A 21,626-nucleotide genomic window follows, 5' to 3' on the forward strand; every position below is an offset into this window, starting at 1 on the left:
GGACTCTCCACTTCTTCCTAATATTGTTTTCGGTTTGTTTGATTAAACTCCAGTAATAAACTAAATGGTTGCGGTTAGAAAACTGCCCATAGTTCACCACAGCTGTTTCTTTTAAATTTTGAAAAGAATAATATTACACAACAGACAAGAATATAGTTTTTCCTAGGACGTCTTTCATGCCTTATTGTGCATAATGGAATGTGTTTTTGAGATACGTGAAATAGCACAAAAATCCAGCATGCTTCAGGCAGATTTTAAAATAATCTGCAAACCTGGGATATGACTTGGATTCAAACTTCTATGGTAGCCGAGAGGCCTAAAGTAACTCTCAGCCTTTCATAATTCTTTTCAGCCAAGAGAAGTATCCTATATCGAGTCACTAAAAATAAAGCAAGTTTAGTAGATTCTGAAATTGGGGAGATTCAATATTAAAACTTTGTCACATAAACAAGTTGATTTCTTGTTGATCAACACCAAATGTTTGCCATTAAACAAAAGTGTAATTACATTAGGACATGGCTGACTCAGGTCTCATTAATGGGGAGAATATATTTTCAAATGCATTCTCACTGTTCCATTCATTTTCCTTTGGTGAAAAGAAACTTTACAAGACTTTTTTCAGCATAAGTGATGCAAGGGGCCAAGATCATAACCGTCAGCCTGGTTTCAGAAAAGCAAAGTGGGCTGCCCACATTTTCTGACATTAACTACATTGACAAATGCGCAAAATAATTTTGCAGATTCTAACCTTCTAAATAACTTTTGCCATCTCTGCCCTAATACTGCAGTTAAAACAGACAGGGCAGCAGCTTCGCTACGAAAAAGACAGAACACAATAGGACATGAAAAATAAATTGTAATTCCAAAAAGAATTTAACATGAACTTCAACTCTTTCTCAATTGTCCTCTTCTTTCAAGCACCCATGCACACAAACATTTACAAGGGACTGGAATGAAGCTGGTTTTTAAATATTGAACCACTTTAGACAGCTAAAATGAATGGTATTTAAAATGGCAATCATAGCCAGTTGATTAGATGACTGTGCAATGGTCTCTGAAATATTACTGCACTTTTTCCACTTAAAACCTTCTAGCTTTATATTGCCAAAGTACATTGAAAAAACCTACTTCAATTTAAAAAACACTATAATAATTCAAAGGTACTACTACACAGTTAATTAACTGGTTATAATTACCTTTTTAAAACACTACATAAAATAGCTGTCAAAAATGTTCCTACACCATTTAAAAATCAGCTGTATTACTGGGCTCCAAAAACCTCACATCAGCTACTTTAACATTCCCCAACAGCCAGCTTAGGCTTAATTAGAAACAATGCCATTACCTAGCTTTTCAACTGCTGGAGCTGCTTGAGGTCTCTTGAACGAAAGCAGAAGAAAGTGCTCCACATTTCTATCAAATTACATGCATACAAATTTCAGCTGCTGAAAGAACACGACCATTGGTAACACAGGTCCAACTCAAGGAAATACAGTAAGGATTACACCCTACTACACAAGCCAGAAAATAAATGTTAGATACAGATTTAATACTTCAGATTCGCTACACTTCTATTTTTGGGCATCTGGTGCCAGTTTGCAAGTCACTCATTCATTCCTCCAAGGCATCTTTCCTTTCATTTCCCTTTCTCTATATCTGTTGCTTTTTGTCAGAGATCTTCAGAATCTCCGAACCCCACATTCACGTAGAGTCAGACTTCTTAAAAAGGTAATGGAATTAACCAAAGGTGCAAGAAAATATAGCAGCCTAGTGTTAAGACAAGACATTATTACAGGCCTTTCAAATGAAAACCAATTTATTGTGAATACAACAAATGTTAACAGGATAGACAGCAATCCCTGACACTTAAGACTGTTTGAAAACATGATTGTTGCCTAGTGTAAGCAGGCAAATATTTGAATAACCTTAGCAAACATAAAACAAATATTTTAAGATGGAAGAAACCATGATCAGAAAGGAGGGTGTTTGAGTCTGTAATCCAATCTCTAGGATCGCGACCAGGTCAGATTTTTTTTTCAAAAGAAACAATCAATTTTGAATATTGGAAGTCCTCAGAGAATCCAGCCTCATGACTCAACTCAGGTTGCTACCTCAGTTTATGTACATGGAACAGCTGTTTGCTAAAGTCAGCCATATAGGGGTTAATATAAACAATTAGTAATTTGTTGCAAACCAGGCATTTATTTTTTTAATATTGAAATAAAGGACAAGGTTGACAATATAATATTGCTTTTCTTCTTCCAACCACATTAGCTCCATATGAACTTTTCCTTCAGGATCCTTATAATCAACTGCCTGCCTCTTGCCCAGGTAGCTATATCTTATGCCAGGTGTACAGACTGAATGCAAAGCTACTGGTGAACTTACACACCAAAACGGTTTTTCTGCTTCATCCAGAACAGTCACGTCCATTAAGCAACAGTGCTGAAATGAAATTTAAATTCAAGACAATGTTTTGAAAATAATGTTAAAAAGTGCAACAACTTAAATGCAATTGCTAAGAACAATTTAGTAATACTTTTCCAAAACTGTACTGTGAAAATGTACTGTACCAGCTTGCATTTTGTAGTACAAATGGGAAAGCTGCATGACAATAAATTTTACAGTTCAGCATAATTCATGGCTCCAAGTAAAGATGCTAGTCTGAAATCTGTAAATAACACCCCAACCCATTTTCCCTTCTCTGCTCCATGAAGGGATAGTCAATGTTGGTGTATAGTTTCAGCCCTCTAGTAATCATCCAAGTGCCATTCCTCAGGTTGAGGATCAATGGACTGTTCAATGATAACAATGCCTGATTAGCTGTCAGCCTTAGCTCAGCAAGTAGTCCTGTCACCTGAGTCAGAAGCTCATGAACTCAAGTTCCCATTCAGAGAGTCAAGCACATAATCTACACCGTAGACACTGCAGTGCAGTATTGAGACAACACAACACTGTCAAAAGTGGTGTCTTTTGGATGAGGCATTAAACTGAAGCCTTGCCTGCTCTTTCGAGTGGATTGCATGACATTATTCGAAGGTGATCAAGGGAATTGTCTTAGGGTCTGACTAATACTTCTCCCTCAACCAACCTCACCAAGATAGAATATCTGGGCATGTATCTTGCTGTGTTCTAATTTGCTACGTTTCCCTAAAATACAACAGTAACTGCACTTTATTAATTATTCCACTAGCTGTAAAGCATGTTGGGAGATCCTGAAGTAATGAAAGAATCTATATGAATGCAAGTTCTTTACTTTCCTTTTACTGTCTCCATCCAAAATCTACAAAGAAATCACTGAATAGTAGTCAATAGTAGGAACTCTGATAACTGCCCATCACTTTAAAAGTGAGGGATATTTTTGCAGCAACCTTAAGGCAAATTATCCTAAAGTTGAGCAGCAAACCAATTATGGCACGGTAAACAGGGCATTAGTTTATTTTGAACAAAGTTGAGATGAATCTTAATCATGTAACATTTCCAACTCGCATTAGCAATTAATCTTATAACATCTATGTGTGCTACAGTGGCCTAGTAAGGGAAAATATTGACAAAAGAATTGAGATCTTGTTTATGTTATGTCCAGGTGCCACTGAACCATCAAAACTGGGTACCATGGAGTGGAAGAATACAATTCAAGACTTTCCTGATTTTTCTGCCTCAGCCAAGCTCATTGGAAAGATATTGAGTGGAAGCCACACACTCTTCCATGGTATGGTGAGAAGATAAAAAGAAATTCCAGACTACTGTTTCATGATATGAAGTTGCTACAAAGAAGCTACATGGATGGAAGTAGGTCTCCTCCCATTTAGATCACAGATGATGTGTGGCCCAATGATGGGTATAATATGGGAAAAGATATTGAAATCAAAGGATTTCTAAACAACCAGAAAAAAGCCAATTTCAGGACAAAAATACTAATTCTCACACCTGAATATTTCCTTTCAGGAATTCTGTATTCCAAGGGAAGTAGAGATTTCCACTGATGGTGCTGTGTTGTGATTCTTTCTTTGAACTTATGACCGTTATTCGCAAGAAGTCTTCCTGGATGTTTTCTGAAATTGGGAAAGAGCATTAAGTTCACAACACCAGAATCCAGTGATCAAGTAGTTAGAACTAAAATGCTCATTAGAGTATGTAGAAAATAGTGACACAAACATCATGCCCCCTAAGGAAACCAGACTTTTGATATGAAGAAGTTTTTTGTTCAGAAAAAAGTTAGTTTGGCCTCAACAATGATGGCCTGACCCAACTCCCTAGACTAAAATTGTATTGAATTTTATTGTGTTATTTTGGGGTTGATTTTGATAAATGACTGACTGACTTCACTCAGCTTTACTCACCTGCTCCCAGATCTCCTGCTGCTCCAGATGTTGCTCCCAGACCCTCCAGCAAATCTGCTGCTGCTATTCCCACACCTTCCAGTAGGTCTCCTGCTGAACTAGGTTTGCTGCACAAACTTAGTTTAAAAGCAGTTTGACTCCCCAGCTCCAGTCTGCCTCTTTCATTGCACTTCATTAACATGCAAATTTTTTTTTTTTGCAAAAATATACTTTATTCATAAAATATCTTCAATCACATTCCAAACCATTTCAAAAACACCATTACAAGGGTACAATCCAGGTTAAACTTTTACAAAATGTACCACCAGGTCCATCAGTACAAACAATATTACAATCATTTACAGCCTTTCATTTTGAGCTGTACAGCCCGAGGGGCTCTAAACAGTTCCCAGTCTCTCGGTGCGCTGTGGCAGAAAGGTCTTAGACAGCGACCCTTCCCCATTGCGCCTTTGCGGCAGCTGCCCCAAGCTTTAGTGCGTCCCTCAGCACGTAGTCCTGGACTTTGGATTGTGCCAGTCCGCAACAATCGGTCGGGGACAACTCTTTGTGCTTGCAGACCAACAAGTTTCGGGCAGACCAAAGCGCGTCTTTCACCGAGTTGATGATCCTCCAGCTGCAGTTGATGTTTGTCTCGGTGTGTGTCCCTGGGAACAGCCCGTAGAGCACAGAGTCCTGTGTCACAGAACTGCTCGGGATGAACCTCGACAGCAACCACTGCATCTCTCTCCAGACTTTCTTTGCAAAGGCACAATCCACAAGGAGGTGAACAACGGTCTCTTCCCCACCACAGCTACCTCGAGGGCAACGTGCAGAGGGGGTGAGACTCCTGGCGTGTAGGAAGGATCTGACGGGGAGGGCCTTTCTCACCACCAGCCAAGCCACGTCTTGGTGCTTGTTGGAAAGTTCTGGCGATGAGGCATTCTGCCAAATGACTTTGACAGTCTGCTCGGGGAACCATCCCACAGGGTCCACCCTCTCCTTTTCCCTCAGGGCCTCGCAAATGGCCAGCACAAGGAAAGCGATTGGTACAGGCAATGCTATCTTTTACCTACAAGCACTGGGTTTGTACGGTTCAAATTCACTTTGAAATCAAAGTCATTATGGATTCGTCACCATTTCTGAAAGGTGAACATTTTTGCTGACAGCCTGTTACTTTAAAAATCTCCTAACCTCTTCTTAGTTATTTAACATTTATATCCTCCAGATACTGATTTACAGCTCAATGCAAATATTTTTCCTCCCCCCCCACCACTCTCAATTCATTCATAATTTCAAATACCTCCTTTCAAAATTCTCTTAACTTTACCTGCATTAATCTAAACAACCCAAGTTTCTCTAGTCTCTGCTCTTAAACTCACCATAGTTTCAACTTCTTCCCAAACTAAGAAATGCAAAATCTAATTTGGGGGAAGTGGCCACGAGGAGAAGTCATAAAGGGCAGGGGAAGTTGTCTCTCTAAAGCAGGGAAAAATCAGAAAAAAGAATTATAAATCTGAAAATGTGATGTCAGAGAGCGGGTGGATCCCAAGGAACTACAGCTACTTTATAACTAACTACTGTATAATTTGTTGCTTAATTAATCAATCAAATCTAGGGGAATACTAAAATTAACTAAACAGAATACAAACATTAAAGTGCTTCATCTGACATAAGTAAATAAAATGAAGGAGCCAACAAACAAAAATAAAGAATAGTGTAAAACAGCAAGAACCAGAGCAGCTTAAACAAGATCCCCCAAATTCTAATTTAATATTAATTTAATAATTTAATAAGTAAAACAAGATTGAATAGGAATCCCACCAAAAGTGGTGTGCCACAACTGCCACATGTGGGAGTTTGCAGGATATATCAGAATCCTGGCCAAGAACATCTGCAGTAAAGCGCCTGCACCTTGATGAACTTCAACGCAGGGTTGTTAAATTGATGTCCAGGGTGCAGGCATTGCAGGGCATTAGGGAGGGGGAAGAGGTACCCGATCAAGGAGACAGTTACACCCTTCAGGTTAGGTAGAGTACAGATCTGGTTAACAGTTAGAGTCAGGAGAGTTTGGCTGCCACTCAGTGCTGGAGGAGCCTCAGCCTTTGCCCTTATCCAAGTCCTTGCTGCCGGTGCGGATGAGGGCAAAGCCTGCAGTGCGCATGAGCAAACTGATCACAACATTGTGGTACAGGAGGCCATTCAAGCAGGGGAGTGAAAATGTGGTAGTGATAGGAGACAGTATGGTCAGGGAGATGGATACTGTTCCCTGCAGCCACAACCAGGAGTTCTGAAGTTTGCACTGCCTGCCCAATGCTAGGGTCAAGGACATCTCGCAACTGGATACTAATTTGGAGTGAGAAAGGGAGGAACCAATTGTGGTGGTCCACATAGGAACCAATGGCATTGACAGAGATGGGAATGATTTTCCACTGGGAGAGAGTTTGAGGAGCTAGGGTCTAAAATACAATGCAGAACCTCACAGGTAACAACCTCTGGACTGTTACCTGATCCACGCTCGAACTGGAATAGGGATAAACAGATTAGAAGATTGAATGTGTGGTTGAAGGACAGTTGTGGGAGGCAGAGGATTCACTTCATGGGCCACTGGCACTTAGTACTGGGGAAAGAGGGAGCTGTACCATTGAGACAAGCTCCACTTAAACTGAACTGAGACCAGTGTCTAGGCAAATTGAAAAACTAGCAGAGAAGACAGGTTTTTCAAACTAATGGAGGAGGGTGGGAGCATTCAGGAATGGGCAGAGAAATGTCAAGGCTGTAGGGCAAAGTAGCGATTTGGGTGAAAATAAGCAAAGTGGGTCAGGAAGGAACAAAAAGCTTAACAAAGGAAATAAAGCACTATTGACTAAGGTGACATTGCAAAAATAAAGTTAAAGCAAAAGGCACTACATCTGAATGCATGGAAGTATTCTCGTGAAAATTTAAATGAATAGTACAGGTGAACTTGATCTACAGCCATTACAGAGATGTGGTTGCAGAGTAACCAAGGTCGGAAACCAAATATGCCAGGATACTTAACTTTTAGAAGAGATAGGGAAAATGGAGAAGGAGGCAAGGGGGTGGGGGTGGGAGGAGCAAATGGAAAGGGGGTGGTAGTAGCCCTGATAATAAATGATATTATGACAGTACAGAAAAAGGATCTTAGCCTGGTTAATCAAGATGTAGAATCAGTTTGGATGGAACTAAAACAACAAAGGGCAGAAAACACTGGTGGGAGTGGTTTACAGGCCTCCCCAATGGTAGTTGTACAGTCAGGCAAAGTATAAATTACAAAATTAGAGGTACATATAACAAGGGTGACACAGTAACCATAGGGGCATTTTAATAGAAATTTACAGAAGTAGGTCATTCGGGCCATCGTGCCCATGCCAACTGACAAGTAGCCACCCAGCCTATTCACACTTTCCAATTCTTGGTCCATAGCCTTTTAGATTATGGCACTAGCAAGTGCATACCAAGAACTTCTCTGATCTTTGAGGGTTTCTGCCACTACCACCCTTTCAAGCAGTGAGTTCCAGGTGCCCATCACCCTCAAATTCCCTCAACCTTCTAACTGACAAAGGGCAAGAATTGTGCCTTCAACTTATAGCGAAAGAACTGGCAGGTTTTTGGGACAAACATGTTGAGATTTACAACAAAAATGGGCAGTGAATGCAAAGATGTACATTTTATGTTCCACTCCTCCAGTTTGCCTGGCAATAATTAAGGTAAAAGTAAAATACTGCGGATGCTGAAAATCTGAAACAAAAACAAAAATTGCTGGAAAAACTCAGCGGGTCTGATAGCATCTGTGGAGAGAAAGACAGAGTTAACATTTCAAGTCTGTAATAATTATGATTTCAATAATAAGGATCAACTGTGTCAATCACAGCTGTGGGTTCGATGGATCAGAGCAAAAAGGGAAGACCAGGGAAATCTTGCCTGCTGTGTGTCAGGGAAAAGTAAGCAAGGTGCAACCACTAGAACTGCAAATATCTTCCATACCAATAAAACAGCATTACAAATTAAAATGGAAGCCTTCTTACCTTTTCTACAGAATAGGTTATGAAAACTACCAGACATGTAGGAGCTTTTTCCGTTATGTAAGGTAATATGGCAATGGTAGCCATGCAGCCCATATTCTGGGTCAATGTCATCCAATACTGGCTCATGAGGCGCTGGTGAATATTGACTTTTATTTTCAAAATATAAAACAGAGAGAAGGCAAATAAATTAGACAAATCATCATGTCTGAAGGTCACAGAACTTCCAATACATACTATGTAACACAATAACAACATATTAATGAAGAAAGTCCTGATAGACAGAAAAGGGATGGGCATTAAAGATGTCCAACTCACGTGCTGAATTATCATCTTTGATATAGAAATGTAGAAAGATTTACACACAAAAGGAAGCTATTTGGTCCATCTTGTCCGTGCTAGCCAAAAAAGAGTTGACCAGTCTAATTCCACAATCCTGCCCCAGTCCACAACCATGTAGTTTCCTGCACCTTAAGTGCATATTTAAATGTTTAAAATGTGATTAAGGTTTCTGCCTCTGAAACCCTTTCAGGCAGTGAATTCAAGACTCCCACTACCCTCTGGGTGAAAAAGTTCCACAACTCCCCTCTAATCCTTCCACCAATTATTAAAATCTATGCCCTCTGGTTATTGACTTCTCTACAAATGGAAACAGGTCCTTCCTCTCCACTCTATTTGGACCCCTCAATTTTATACACCCCAATTAAATCTCCCCTTAGCCTCCACTGTTCTACAGAAGGCGATAGGAAGTCTTGTATTTACATAGTGCTTTTCACAACCACAGGATGTCTCAAAGTGCTTCACAGCCAATGAAGCACTTTTGAAGTTTAGTCACTGTTGTAATGTAGAAAACACGGCAACCAATTTGCACAAAGCAAACTTCCACAAACAGCAATCTGATAATAGCCAGATAATCTGCTTTTGTGATGTTGATTGAGGGATAAATATTGGCCAGAATATTGGAGATAATTCCCCTGCTCTTTTTCAAAATAGTGTTGAAGGATCTTTTGCAAGCACCCAAGGGTGCAGGCAGGTCCTCAATTCAACATTTTATCTAATGTGCAACACTCCCTCAATACGGCTATGGAGATTGCTTTGGTTTCTGTGTTCAAATCCTGGAGTGGGACTTGAACTCAGAACCTCGTGACACAGAGGCGAGTAAGCCACCAACTGAGCCAGGGCTGACACATGACACTGCCACAGAAAACAAATCCAGCCTATCCAATCTTTCCATATAGCTAACATTTTCCATTCCTGACAGCATCTTCATAAATCTCTTCTGTACCCTCTCTCATGCAATCACGTCCTTTCTGTAATATGGTGACCACAACTGTATGCAGTGCTCTGGTTGTAGTATAACCAGTGTTGTCATACAGTTCCAGCATAACCTCCCCACTCCTGGCCCTGGCCAATAAAGAAAGGTATCTCGCATGCCTTCTTGACCACATTATCTACCTATCCTGCTACCTTCCGGGTAAACATACACCCCAAGGTCCCTCTGTCTTTCCACAATTCTCAGAAGCCTACCATTTGTTGTATATTTCCTTGCCTTGTCTCAGCTCCGCAAATGCATTACCTCACACTTCTCTAAATTGAAATCCATTTGCTATTTTTCTGCCCACCTGACCAGGTTACAAACAAATTTGTTTAATTTAAAAAATCTTAATTTTCTATAAACCCAATGCAATTTAGTTTCAGTTACCAAGGACTGAATTTTCGCACCGAGTTGAGAGCATGGAGTCAAGAAAATTCACAACTCAACAAACCCAACTCGGGAGAAAATTTCCTGGGTGTTCATTTGGGTGGGGGAGGGGGGTATGGTTACACCCACAGAAGTTGGGCCCTCCACCCTGGAAATACTGCGGAAACAGCCACAGGGGCTGGCAGGTGCTGAGGTAGGCTGCTTGAAAGGCCTGCCTCAGTGCCCTGGGACTTTATTTCAGTTACAATATAAACAAACAAACAAAGAAAAACCCTCTACCTCTCAACCCTCACACACTCTCCCTGCCCATCCATGCCAACTCATGCTACCCCCCATGCTTCCTCAAACCCTCCATGCCAACTAATCAACCCCCATGACCACTTACAGTCCTTATGCCAACTTAGTGCCAACTCATGGCCCCCCCTACCCACCACCCTTACATCCTCCATGCCAGCTCACCCAGTATGAACCATGGGCAGATGGTGGCGTAGTGGTAATGTCACTGGACCAGTAATCTGGACACCAAGGCCAAGGCTTTTCGATTGAGAAAACTGCCCGTCCAACCTTAAGGTTGGCAGACAGACGAAGAGCCCAGGTGGCCTTCACATTTTTCATGGAACCTCATCCACGGACGGGATGAGGTTTCATGAAGGGTTCATTAATGAGAAAATGTATTTAAGTTCATTGACATGTCCCAGCTCATGTGAGTACTGAGGGGACATGTCTTAAATTTTTTTTTTCTTTATTAAAATTTTTATTAAAAATTTATTAAAATTTTAAAAACTTAAAACTTATTGTGCACGCGCATGAAAGAGTACACTCCTGACTCAGGGAACAACCCCACCCAGCCCGAACAGGGAGCGCACAGTGCTTCCGGGCGCGCGTCACGCTGGGTGGACCTTAATTGGCCCACCCGCGTAAAATGGCGGCACGGACCCGATCAAGGGCACTGATTGGGTCCACGTCTGCCCGCGCCTGCCCCCAATGGGGGGGGGGGGGGGGGGGGTGGAGGTGGGGGGGGATTCTCTCCAAAGTGTCTATTACAGACTTCACTTCTTAAAAAAATCATTCAATACTTTTAAATTCCTTCAAGTGCTTAATCCCTTATGAAGGCAAACATTTGTATTCATAGTCCCACATTAAAGACTTATAACCACTTGGAGCTATCAAACTGTGAACCTACAACCATCACCAGCCCCCCCTTCTCCACCCCCGACCCACTACTACATTGTGATGATAGGTTGTGGAGTCAGTCATGCTGCACTACCCCTATGATAACCCTGAGGCTTATTTTTTTTTTATTCATTCATGGGATGTGGGCATCGCTGGCTAGGCCAGCATTTATTGCCCATCCCTAATTGCCCTTGAGAAGATGGTGGTAAACTAACTTCTTAAACCACTGCAGTCCACATGCTGTTCGGGTTGTCCAATTTCATTCTTTTTTTTAGGCTTTGTAGCGGTTTGGTACAACCGAATGGCTTGCTGGGCCATTTCAGAAGGCATTTAAGAGTCAACCACAATGCTGTGGGCACATAGACCAGACCAGGTAAGGGCAGCAGATTTCCTTCCCTAAAGGACATTAGTGAAGCAAATGCTTTTTTTTTTAAAACAACAATCAACAATGGTTTCACGGTCACCATTACGGAGGATAGCTTTTAATTTCAGTTGCCATGGTGGGATTTGAACCAGTGTCCCTACAGCATTAGCCTGGGCCTCCGGGTTACTAGTCAAATGACATTACCACTACGTCACTGCCTCCCCTTATGTTAACAGATTGGAATTGCAAGCAGAGTCATTGTAGGCTGTTTATTTTTAAAATTTAATAATTTAAAAGGCAGACGATTTAAATGATTTGAGAGTTCCACTGAGCTTATCTACTTTTTATGCACACTCATGTTGACTCTTAACAATCCCAAAGGGTACCTGATCTCTCCCAAAGGTGTGCCCTACCTCTCCAAATAACTCCAGCAGCTTTGGACCTTTTCCTCAAATGTCTAAAGCCCACAAGTCGTGTTTTGCACATCCCAGTAACAAAAGTTGGATCTGTTTGAAAGCAGCTGCACTTTTACATGTGCAGCTGCCTTTGTGAACCATGAATGTGCAAAGTACAACCCACCCCCGTGCCTCCCCTTAAGAAAATGATAAGTGCGGGGGCAGCACTTCCAGATTCAGGGCTCTGGTGCTATTTAGGCTAAGAGCCCTTCCAGCTTTGTGAAAATTCAGGCCCAAATGTTTAAACATTTAAGCTATAATTTATTTTATATATTGAGAGAATGCAATTCTGCTTACCAGTTGACTGATCCTAGAGTGCTCTTCTCAATGAGCTGATGGAAATGAAGGTTTGCAATGATAACAGCCAATTCTCCATCTTCCTAAAAAGTTTAATGAGAAGTGTTGGTAATGAGGGAGAACACAATGCTTCATCTTTAGACATGCATAGGGAAAATAATTCTGGTGCCACTATCATTGGATAAGTGTAAAGTAAAAAAAAACACACAACCACTTTGCTGCTTGACAGATACTATGAAGATAAAGCATGTGTTTATCACTTTTATGCTAGCGGTCATAACAGACAAGGATCTGCAGATCTACTTCCTGTTGATATAATGCTTCAATCATAGTTTCAATATTAAAATTTTGAGGAATGCGGATAAACTCCTGTACTGAGCATCTTTCGGATATTTTAGACCACAGAAACTCAAGGTTTATTTGTGGAAATGTAACCATTATGCAAGTATTTCCTTTCACCCCACAGTCTAATTTGCTTTGTCAGTGATGTAAACACAAGTGAACTGAAGATATTAAAAAGGTGTTCTTATGAAAGCAATCAGCAAAAAGGTTATGTGTTTAAAAGGAGAGACACCCTTCTAATTTTTCATATTACAATTTAATTTACTACAGGACGCATAATTGAATTAAGAGAAACACTTGCTGTCCTTTTTAATGTACAGAAAATAATCAATTTAAAAACAACCTGAATCCCATTATACTCAAATTCTAACAATCTGAAAACTGAATCATTCTCCAAATTAATCTTCAAACATTTTGTGTTATTTTCAGATCATATTTTCTTAAATCTAATACGGCTCACCATTCTTTTTAGTTCACATATTTCTTAGTCTGGACTCTTATATCAGCAGGTGTCACTACTAGTGATATAGTAATAATTGAGACACCACATGATCTACCCACACACAGCCCCACTTCAATCATTTGGTATCGCAAATAATTTCCTAATGTTTTTCAAGTGGCCGCTTTCTGCACTGTACATTTTCTATGCTACTTGCAATTGATATCAATATTGAAAAGCATTTCTTCCCATATTCACATATACCAATATATTCAGCCCATTTTATTTATTTGTAGGCAATCTTTTTGCTACTTTATACTAAAAGTAGGTGTGACAACATCCATGTAACTGATTCTTCGCCAGGTAATTGTTACAATTATGAGGTTTATAAGGTTACCACAATGAGACTGTGACTTTAAGGCAAAATGAAGAGATCATGTGACCTTCACTGAGATCTGCCTGATAGCAAGCCTGACTAATTTGATTGTTATCGATTAAAAGAGCCAGATTGTTTTATTGGGAAGAAGGTGCAAGGTATTTACTTCGAGGCAATGGCAGCAGCCCCTATGCTAACACTGGATATAGACTGAGAGTCTCCGAAGTCCAAGAAAAATGTTGAGAATGCAGAGTGGTAAACAGTTGTGTTTTAAATTGTGCATTTACTTCCAAGATACAAGAGAGTTTGTTCTCAAGGATAGCTAATCAGCATTTCTACCTGGATACCAGGCCCATGTGATTCACGTTGCTATGGAGACTGGCTTTGAAGGGAGTCTGAAAACTCTCAGACACAGGAAGTCTGCCAGGATCCAGGAGAGGGAGAGCAGCTGAAGGCAACTAGACGATTTAGCTCATCGTGCAAGACTACGGTTGGGAACTAAAGCTAGGATTAGAAAGACCAAATTAGCGAAGAGTTAAAACAAGTCTGAAAGATTTGCCTAGCTTTAGCTAGAGGGAGAAGTCTCTGGGAAAACGCGCACTGTAAAAGACAGTTCTGGAGTTAAAAGTTAGGCTTGGAAAAGAAAAGATCGGAGGTCAACCCTCAGGAGCCAAGAACCATTTTGGACTGGTTCTGGGAGAACTGAGTGTCTACTTAAAGGACAATTGTAATGTTAACCTGATAATGAGTTTTTTCAGTTGCATTAACAGTTTTGTTCTATAGTTTAAAGTCTAAGCTGTCGACAAAAATATCGTTCAGTCACAATTACTTTTAGTCTGTTTGTTACATTGAAAGTCTTAAAATGTGAAATTTTGTCATGTCATCTGTTCAGCTATTAACTGGAAGCTTGAATTTCTTTTTCTAAAAAGTTATTGTTCTCAATGGGGATTGTAACAGTAATCAATGATTGCTATTATGTACTTATATTTCCATTAATACAGGAATTTGTTCCTTTTTTATAACATTGACTTTTGTCTTAGTTTTAATATGTTGTACATTCATTTAAATAGTCCATTCATCTAGGGTTCAGAAAATGTTAACATGCATGAAAATTTTCAATAGTGGTCTGATATATGTCTCAATCTATTAAGATTAAAACAATTTCATAGTACTACTTTATGTTTATTTGTACAAAGTACAACTCAATGGCAAAATGCAATCAGGTACAAACGAGCTAGACATTTTAAAAAATTGGATTATTTTTAAAATAATTGTGCAAAGTGATTTGATTACTGTTTTTAAATGACTCAGGATGAAAAGGTAAATCAATGAATAATAAATCAAATACAATTAAAAATTTTACTTATTGATTTAAGTGAATGTTCTGAAAATAAATGATCCCTTATATAATTTAAAATAGTGCAAAATGTCCAGAATTACACAAGTACTAGGAAACTCTTATCCCAAGCCAACTTACTAGCATTCAGGCGCTAATCACCTAAAACCAGCTCTGCTGGGCGGGGCATGTCGTTCATATGCCTGACACCGGACTCCCTAAGCAATTGCTCTGCTCAGAACACGGGCATGGCATGAAACTCCCAGGGAGAAAGCAGAACCGCTTTAGGGATATCCTCAAAGCATCCTTGAAGAGATCAAACATATCTGCCAACTCATGGGAGACCCTGGCTTGTGACCAACCAAAATGGAGAAGACTCATTTGAGAAGGCACATTGAGACACGTCATCAGAAACTTTCAGAGGCGAAGTTCCGGCCTCGGGAACACACAAACCTCTAAACAACCCATCGATACAACCGTTCAAGTACCACCTGCCTCACATGACCCACTGGCAGGGTCTGCAGATGATGCATTGGACTTATCAGCCATCTCACAATCCATCTAATTGGAGTGGAAACAAGTCATCCTCAGTCCTGAGGGACTGCCTAAGAAGAGGAGAATTTCTCATTGATCGAGTATTTCTCTATTTTTTAACGTTTTGGTCAATTAATACAGACACACAAGCTTCGATTTTAAACCCACCCCACTCACCTCCTCCAACAGGCAGCAGATGGTCAATCCCAACTCAAAAAACATTCCCACTCATTTGAAATTTAACAAAAATAAGGCCATCAACAAGGTTCCCACAAAAGACAGGAAGAGGCCTAATTAACATTCAAAAGTCACACCCTGATGACATCGTTGGTGGCGCAACTCAGTAGGAAGCAGGCCCACGTTGTGGGACTCCCGACAGCAGATTTGGAGTATTAAATGCTAAAGATCTGCTCCTTTCAGCAATCCTTGCGGGACAAGAGGAGCAGAAGTGCTTCCCCAGGCATCAAGGAAGCCTTCAGCCATCCCAGCCCTGATCATGGCCCCAGTGTTCTCACTGGCCCTACCACAACCCACCAATCCCTAATGACCAGGCTGAGGCCCATTGTTCTCTTCATTCCACTCTCCCATGTTGATCTGAAACCTCCACCATGTGTTGACTGCCAGGTACCATCCCACAGATTCCCACCAGTGGCCTTCTGCCATATGTTTGCTCAAGCTCCCTCCCACCAACCAGGCAATCAATTTGGCATGCTGTGCAGGCAGGGGTTTACAGCTTTTTTTAAAAAATGAAGTCATGCTGTGAACATCTAAAGGGCCTCCACATCCCTGGCCATGCAAGAGTTTCCCCTATCTACCACACTTCCCACTAGTATTGGGGTCTTAGTTTCAGCCCACACAAGCTAACTTTGCCTCTCAATTTCATAAAAGTTGCTTGTGTGTAGCTTACCCATTCTTTGGTAGGACTTAATGTATAACTACGTATGGTAGCCTAGTGCTTATGGTATAGGACTAGGAACTGTGTTAGGATTAAATCCCATCATGGGAAGTTGTGAAAGAGTTTATCTGGTCATTTACTTAATTTCTGTTTGTGGGATCTTCCTGTGTCAATTAGCTGTTGTGTTTCCTACATTACAACAGTAACTATACTTCAACATTTTGGGAAGTTGCAAGGCTGTGAAAGGCACTTAAATAAATGCCAGTTTTTTTTTCCTTTGTTAGAGACGAGGCTGCAAAGTAAGTTAAAACCTACTTGTTAACTCACTTGCCAGCAGCCCAGCAACACGCCAGGGTATAAGCACTGTAGCTTGACGAGCTTATCACCACCAATATACGTACTTGATTCTTCCAGGTTTGTTAGATTATACTCTGCAAGTAGAGATCGCCGGCGAGGCCTAAAAAAAAATCTGAAATTAGTCACAAGACATGCACCAGTTTGAGTTATTGCTCTAAGTAATTTCTTATAGAAAATAAAGGTTACTTTCAATTTTCTGAAGGAACCAAAGTTTAAGCAGCAGATTCTCATGGTACTACAGAAAACTCCAATTTCAAGTTAAAATGATGCAGGGTAGGGAGGAAAACGTGGGAGAATTTTACATGTTTAAAGTTGAACACTGATGCAAGGTAGTCTGAAAAGGATAGAGAAAACAATAAAAAGTTTGCTCCTAATCTTCCCCTAGCTCCCAAGTACAACTGTTTAAAGTATGGATGTAGTAGTGTAGTAATTACGAGTGGAATTTTACACCCCAGTGACAGGGGTGGGACCACATACCCACATACACTGTAATTTTATCAACAGTAGGGAGGCGATAGGCCTGCCCTTGGGCCAACTGACGCCCTTAAGTATTATATCAGTGGTGGGTGGTTGGTTCCCTCCTATTCAGGCATCTTGTGCCTAACAGGGGCCCTCCTCCATGCGCTACCCATGCACACCTTCAACTGGCCCTAGCAAAACACCTCCACTCATCTTTTAATTTGACACCAGTGATGATCTTCGTTGGGGACTGCTGCAGTCCCAGGAGTGGCCACTGCTCCCAGTTGCACAGCTGGGATTAGAGAAAGTTATTTAGCCATAGTCCACAAAGGACCAAAGACATCTGTCTCCATTAGGGAGAGACAATTGGTTATCTATAGTTTGACAGGCACCAATCCATTAGCGTGGGACAAGGCAAGGAGGCAGCGTTCCATGAACTACTATAACCGATATGAGGATTGTGCCTACGGACTTTCTACCTGAAACCAACCTGACAAGATAGCTGCTTAAGGACAAGATATTCCCTTCAGCTATGGCACATAATACCTTTGAGGAATCCCTCCACTCAACCAGAAGAGAGGTTCAACACCAAACACATCACCATTCAATGCAATGATAAAGGTTCAGGTATTTTGACAGATCTGGAGATTCGCTGCAGTATTTGCCAGCTAGTGTGTTATGGATCACTGATGTTGCATTCTACACAACATAGCACCTTATAAAGATGTCTTGAACGACTCAGATGGGGAGAATGATAAAGACAGGAACTCAGATGCTCGGCCACCAGGACATACTTCTGCCTGTGATGCAAGTGATGCTTCAATAGCAACTAGGTCATTATTGACCCACTAACTATACATACCTTGCAGAGTCTTGTAATCCTCAGGCACATCCAACATATCCACAATTCGGGATTTAAAATCACTTCCCTACTGTGAATTCTGCATTCAGTAATGAGACACAGTGGAATGATGTGTGATAAGTTCCTTCAACAGTGGTCAAATTAATTGGTTAACAAAAAAAATGTGACATCCCTATGTTAATCCTCTATATATTCTCTCCCTTCCTATGTCCAAGTTCTGTATAACACTGTCCCTGTAGATTCAGAGATGGTGGAAGGCTGCTATACACATTTCTCATTGCCTCAAGTTGTTTTGGATGTTGGGGTCCAAGAAGGCCCTGCTGCAGTGTAGGGACAGCGTAGACCAGCTGGAATGGAGGCATCATGTCAAGTCCTGGTTGAGGGGGTGGCAAATGGATGGAGACCTGCTGAGAAACATCAATTCCCATATCCATTCCACTATCCTCCTTCTCTGGGGCAGCATCAGTCCTTCTGCAGAAGAGTAGAATGGAGATCAGTGATACCTTAGAAGTCCCAACATAGTCTCTTTATATGCTTATCAAAACCAGTCGAAAAGCTCACTGCCAGAATATGTGCATTTAATGGGTGCACTGCAAGTGGTAAAGAATCAGGCATATGCATAAGGAGTGAGTGTATTGGGCATGCCTTTGAGTATTGTGCGAATGAGGATGAGCAAAGAAGGGATATGACAAAGCTCTAGCTGGTAAAAGTAGGGAAAATCCCAAGATATTCTATAAGTATATCAATGGGAAGAGGATAACCATGGAAAGAGTAGGGCCCATTAGGGACCAAGGGGGAAATCTATGGGTGGAGCCAGAGGACATCGATAGAGAGTGTTGAATGAATACTTCACATCCGTCTTCACCCAAGAGAATGAGGATGAAGGTATCGAATTCAGGGAGTAAGACTGCGAGGTTCTTAAGCAAATTGATATAGGGAGTGACAAGGTACTGGAGGTGTTGGCAGGCTTAAAAGTGGACAAATCTCCAGGTCTGGATGATTTGTGTCCCAGACTGCCGAGGGAGGCAAGGGAGGCACGGGCTCTGACCCAAATTTTTAATTCCTCTCTGGCCACGAGGGAGGCGCCAGAACTGCATCGAATCCATGACCTAGGGTGCCATTCATGCCACTGGCCTCCTCCAGACAGGCACTCTTGGTGGTGACAAGTTTTTTTTCTTAAAAATCACTCATGTGGAGCACCTCTCCCTATTCCTTACCGACTCTCCAGCAGCACATTCAAATGACTGAGAACCTTGTTACAGTTTTTCTTCATCAGTTATAAGCGAATTCTTATGAATTTTCAGATCAGACACTCCCAACTTCCTCTTCCATTTCATTTCTTAATGAGGTGAAATGGTGTCTGTAGGCCCATGTCACACCTGTTCACATGCAGTGGAGATATAAAACCCAGGAATATAACGAAAACAAAGCATTCAATGGCATTACCGTCTCTGAATCCACCACTATCAACATCCTGGGGATTACTATTGACCAGAAACTGAACTGGACTAGCCATATAAATATTGTGGCTACAAGAGCAGGCCAGGGGCTAGGAATCCTGTGGTGCGTAACCCACCTCCTGACTCTCCAAAGCCTGTCCACCATCAACAAGGCACAAGTCAGGAGTGTGGTAGAATATTCTCCACTTGTCTGGATGGGTGCAGCTCCAACATCACTCAAGAAGCTACTCATTTGATTGGCACCCCTTCCACAAACATTCACTCCCTCCAACACCGATGAACAATGGTACACACTGCTGCCAACTACAAGATGTGCTGTAGAAACTCACAAAAGCTGTTTAGGCAGCACCTTCCAAGCCCATGACCACTACCATCTAGAAGGGCAAGGGCTACAGGTAAATGGGAACACCACCACCTGCAACTTCCCCTCCAAGTCACTCACCATCCTAACTTGGAAATATATCACCGTTCCTTCACTGTCGCTGGCTCAAAGTTCTGGAACTCCCTCCCTAACAGCACTGTGGTACCTAAAACACAGGGACCGTAGTGTTTAAGAAAACAGTCACCTCCACCTTCTCAAGGGCAATTATGGATGGGCAATAAATGCTGGCCTAGCCAGCGAAGCCCACATCCCATAAATGAATTTTTTTAAACAAGTGATCCCAATGAAATCAGATGTTCCTGCGCATCCCATGATGTTGTGCGTGCGTTGCCTGCTATCATTCCACCCTCCTCATTGAGGCCCATAAGTTCATAGCCCACTAAAGCACTGCAAGAATGAATTTTTTTAAAAAAATCAAAAATCTGGCAATTTTTAAAAAAAGTACCAGCAAATGAGCCCACGAAGTTGTCGGCTGTTGTAAAAACCCCAGTGGTGTTCTGAAGTACTTTAGAGAAAAAAAGGAAATCCATGTGACTCCTTGCAGCAGAATGGTTGATTCTTAATTGCCCTCTGAGTTGGCCTAGCAACCCACTCAATTGTAATAAACCACTACCAACTGTTCAAGAAGGCCACCACCTTCTCAACAGTAACAAGTGATAAATACTACCTACATCTCATGAATTAACTTTTTTTCCCCCGCCAAAATAAACCTTACAGTGACCAGGATAAGAAGTGGTCAGTGGGTGAGTTCTGGCTGAGCCCTAAACAGGCCCAGAGTGCATTAACTCCTAACCTTTATTTTAACCTCAGCAGTGGGTGTCCTAGTCTGTCCTCTTCCAGAGCACAATTTTCAGCAAATTATCCAAAGGTACATTTAAATAGGGAAATTCCTCTTAAAAGCAAAGCCGCATTCCTTTTTGCAAGATTTTGTTGTTGGAACAGTACAGCAGGAAAATGTGGCAGCATAAAGCACAGGCTACCTAGTGCTCAGAATTTCAGAGGTCTTCCTAGTGGTTGCATTGGAGCAAGTCAGAGTGAAGAGGGGTGTTCTCTTCACAGCCACTGCCAGGAAGGTCCTCAAAAACCAAATCCACTACAACAACAAATATTTATATATCACCTTTAACATAAAACATCCCAAGGCATTTCACAGAGGCATTATAAAACAAAATATGGCAGAGCCACATAAGATGATTTTGAGGCAGGCGACCAAAAGTTTGATCACAGATGTAGGTTTTAAAGAATGTCTCTAGGAGGAAAGTGAAGTAGAGAAACAGAGAGATTTACGAGGGAATTCCAGAGCTTAGGGGCCTAGGCAGCTGAAGGCAGAGCCACCAACAGTAGGGATGCTCAAAAGGCCAGAATTAGAGGAGTGCACATATCTCAGACAGTTGCAGAACTGAAGATTATGAACTCACAATTGGAATCAATGTTCACGGGGGTTGCCAGTTTAATGGAATTTCGAACAGTTGCCATGCAGACTCTGGGCTCAAATCTGTGCTCATGCTTGAATCAGATGACCACCTTGGACCGACTGAAGAAAATAGGTTCAAGGTGACACTCATTTTCTGTAGTCTATTCTCCTCCAGATAAGTAAAAGCAATGAGCTCCCACTCCATGAAAGTGACAGTATTGCAGCAGGAGCAGCTCTCTCAGGAATCTATAGCCAGTCCCTGAAGTTTGAATGGTCAAAATTCATCAGCCATAAAAAATGTCTTTAAGAGGAATAGCAGCTTTCCACCAGCTCTGTTAACTTCACTGGAGGTGCACAAAATAAAGTTGGTAAGCCTTGCAAGCAAAGCCCATGGGCTGATTAATCGAGTGACAAAGA

The 21,626-nt window shown here is 41.4% G+C and overlaps 1 protein-coding gene across 1 annotated transcript in view; it reads right to left on the bottom strand.

Annotated features, from left to right (window-relative positions):
• Positions 1-1,801: 1,801 nt before the first annotated feature.
• fbxo15 (F-box protein 15) overlaps positions 1,802-21,626 on the bottom strand; it is a 50,654-nt gene continuing 30,829 nt past the window's right edge. Inside the window, exons 6-10 of the mRNA XM_078540048.1 lie at positions 16,603-16,732; positions 12,354-12,436; positions 8,366-8,511; positions 3,931-4,055; positions 1,802-2,445 (exon numbers count right to left, since the gene is read on the bottom strand). Coding sequence (XP_078396174.1) covers positions 2,176-2,445; positions 3,931-4,055; positions 8,366-8,511; positions 12,354-12,436; positions 16,603-16,732 — 754 coding nt within the window. The 3' untranslated portion in view covers positions 1,802-2,175. The remainder of the gene's footprint in view (positions 2,446-3,930; positions 4,056-8,365; positions 8,512-12,353; positions 12,437-16,602; positions 16,733-21,626) is intronic.

Source organism: Cetorhinus maximus, chromosome 4 (genome assembly GCF_964194155.1).
Source record: "Cetorhinus maximus chromosome 4, sCetMax3.hap1.1, whole genome shotgun sequence".
Taxonomy (NCBI): Eukaryota; Metazoa; Chordata; class Chondrichthyes; order Lamniformes; family Cetorhinidae; genus Cetorhinus; species Cetorhinus maximus.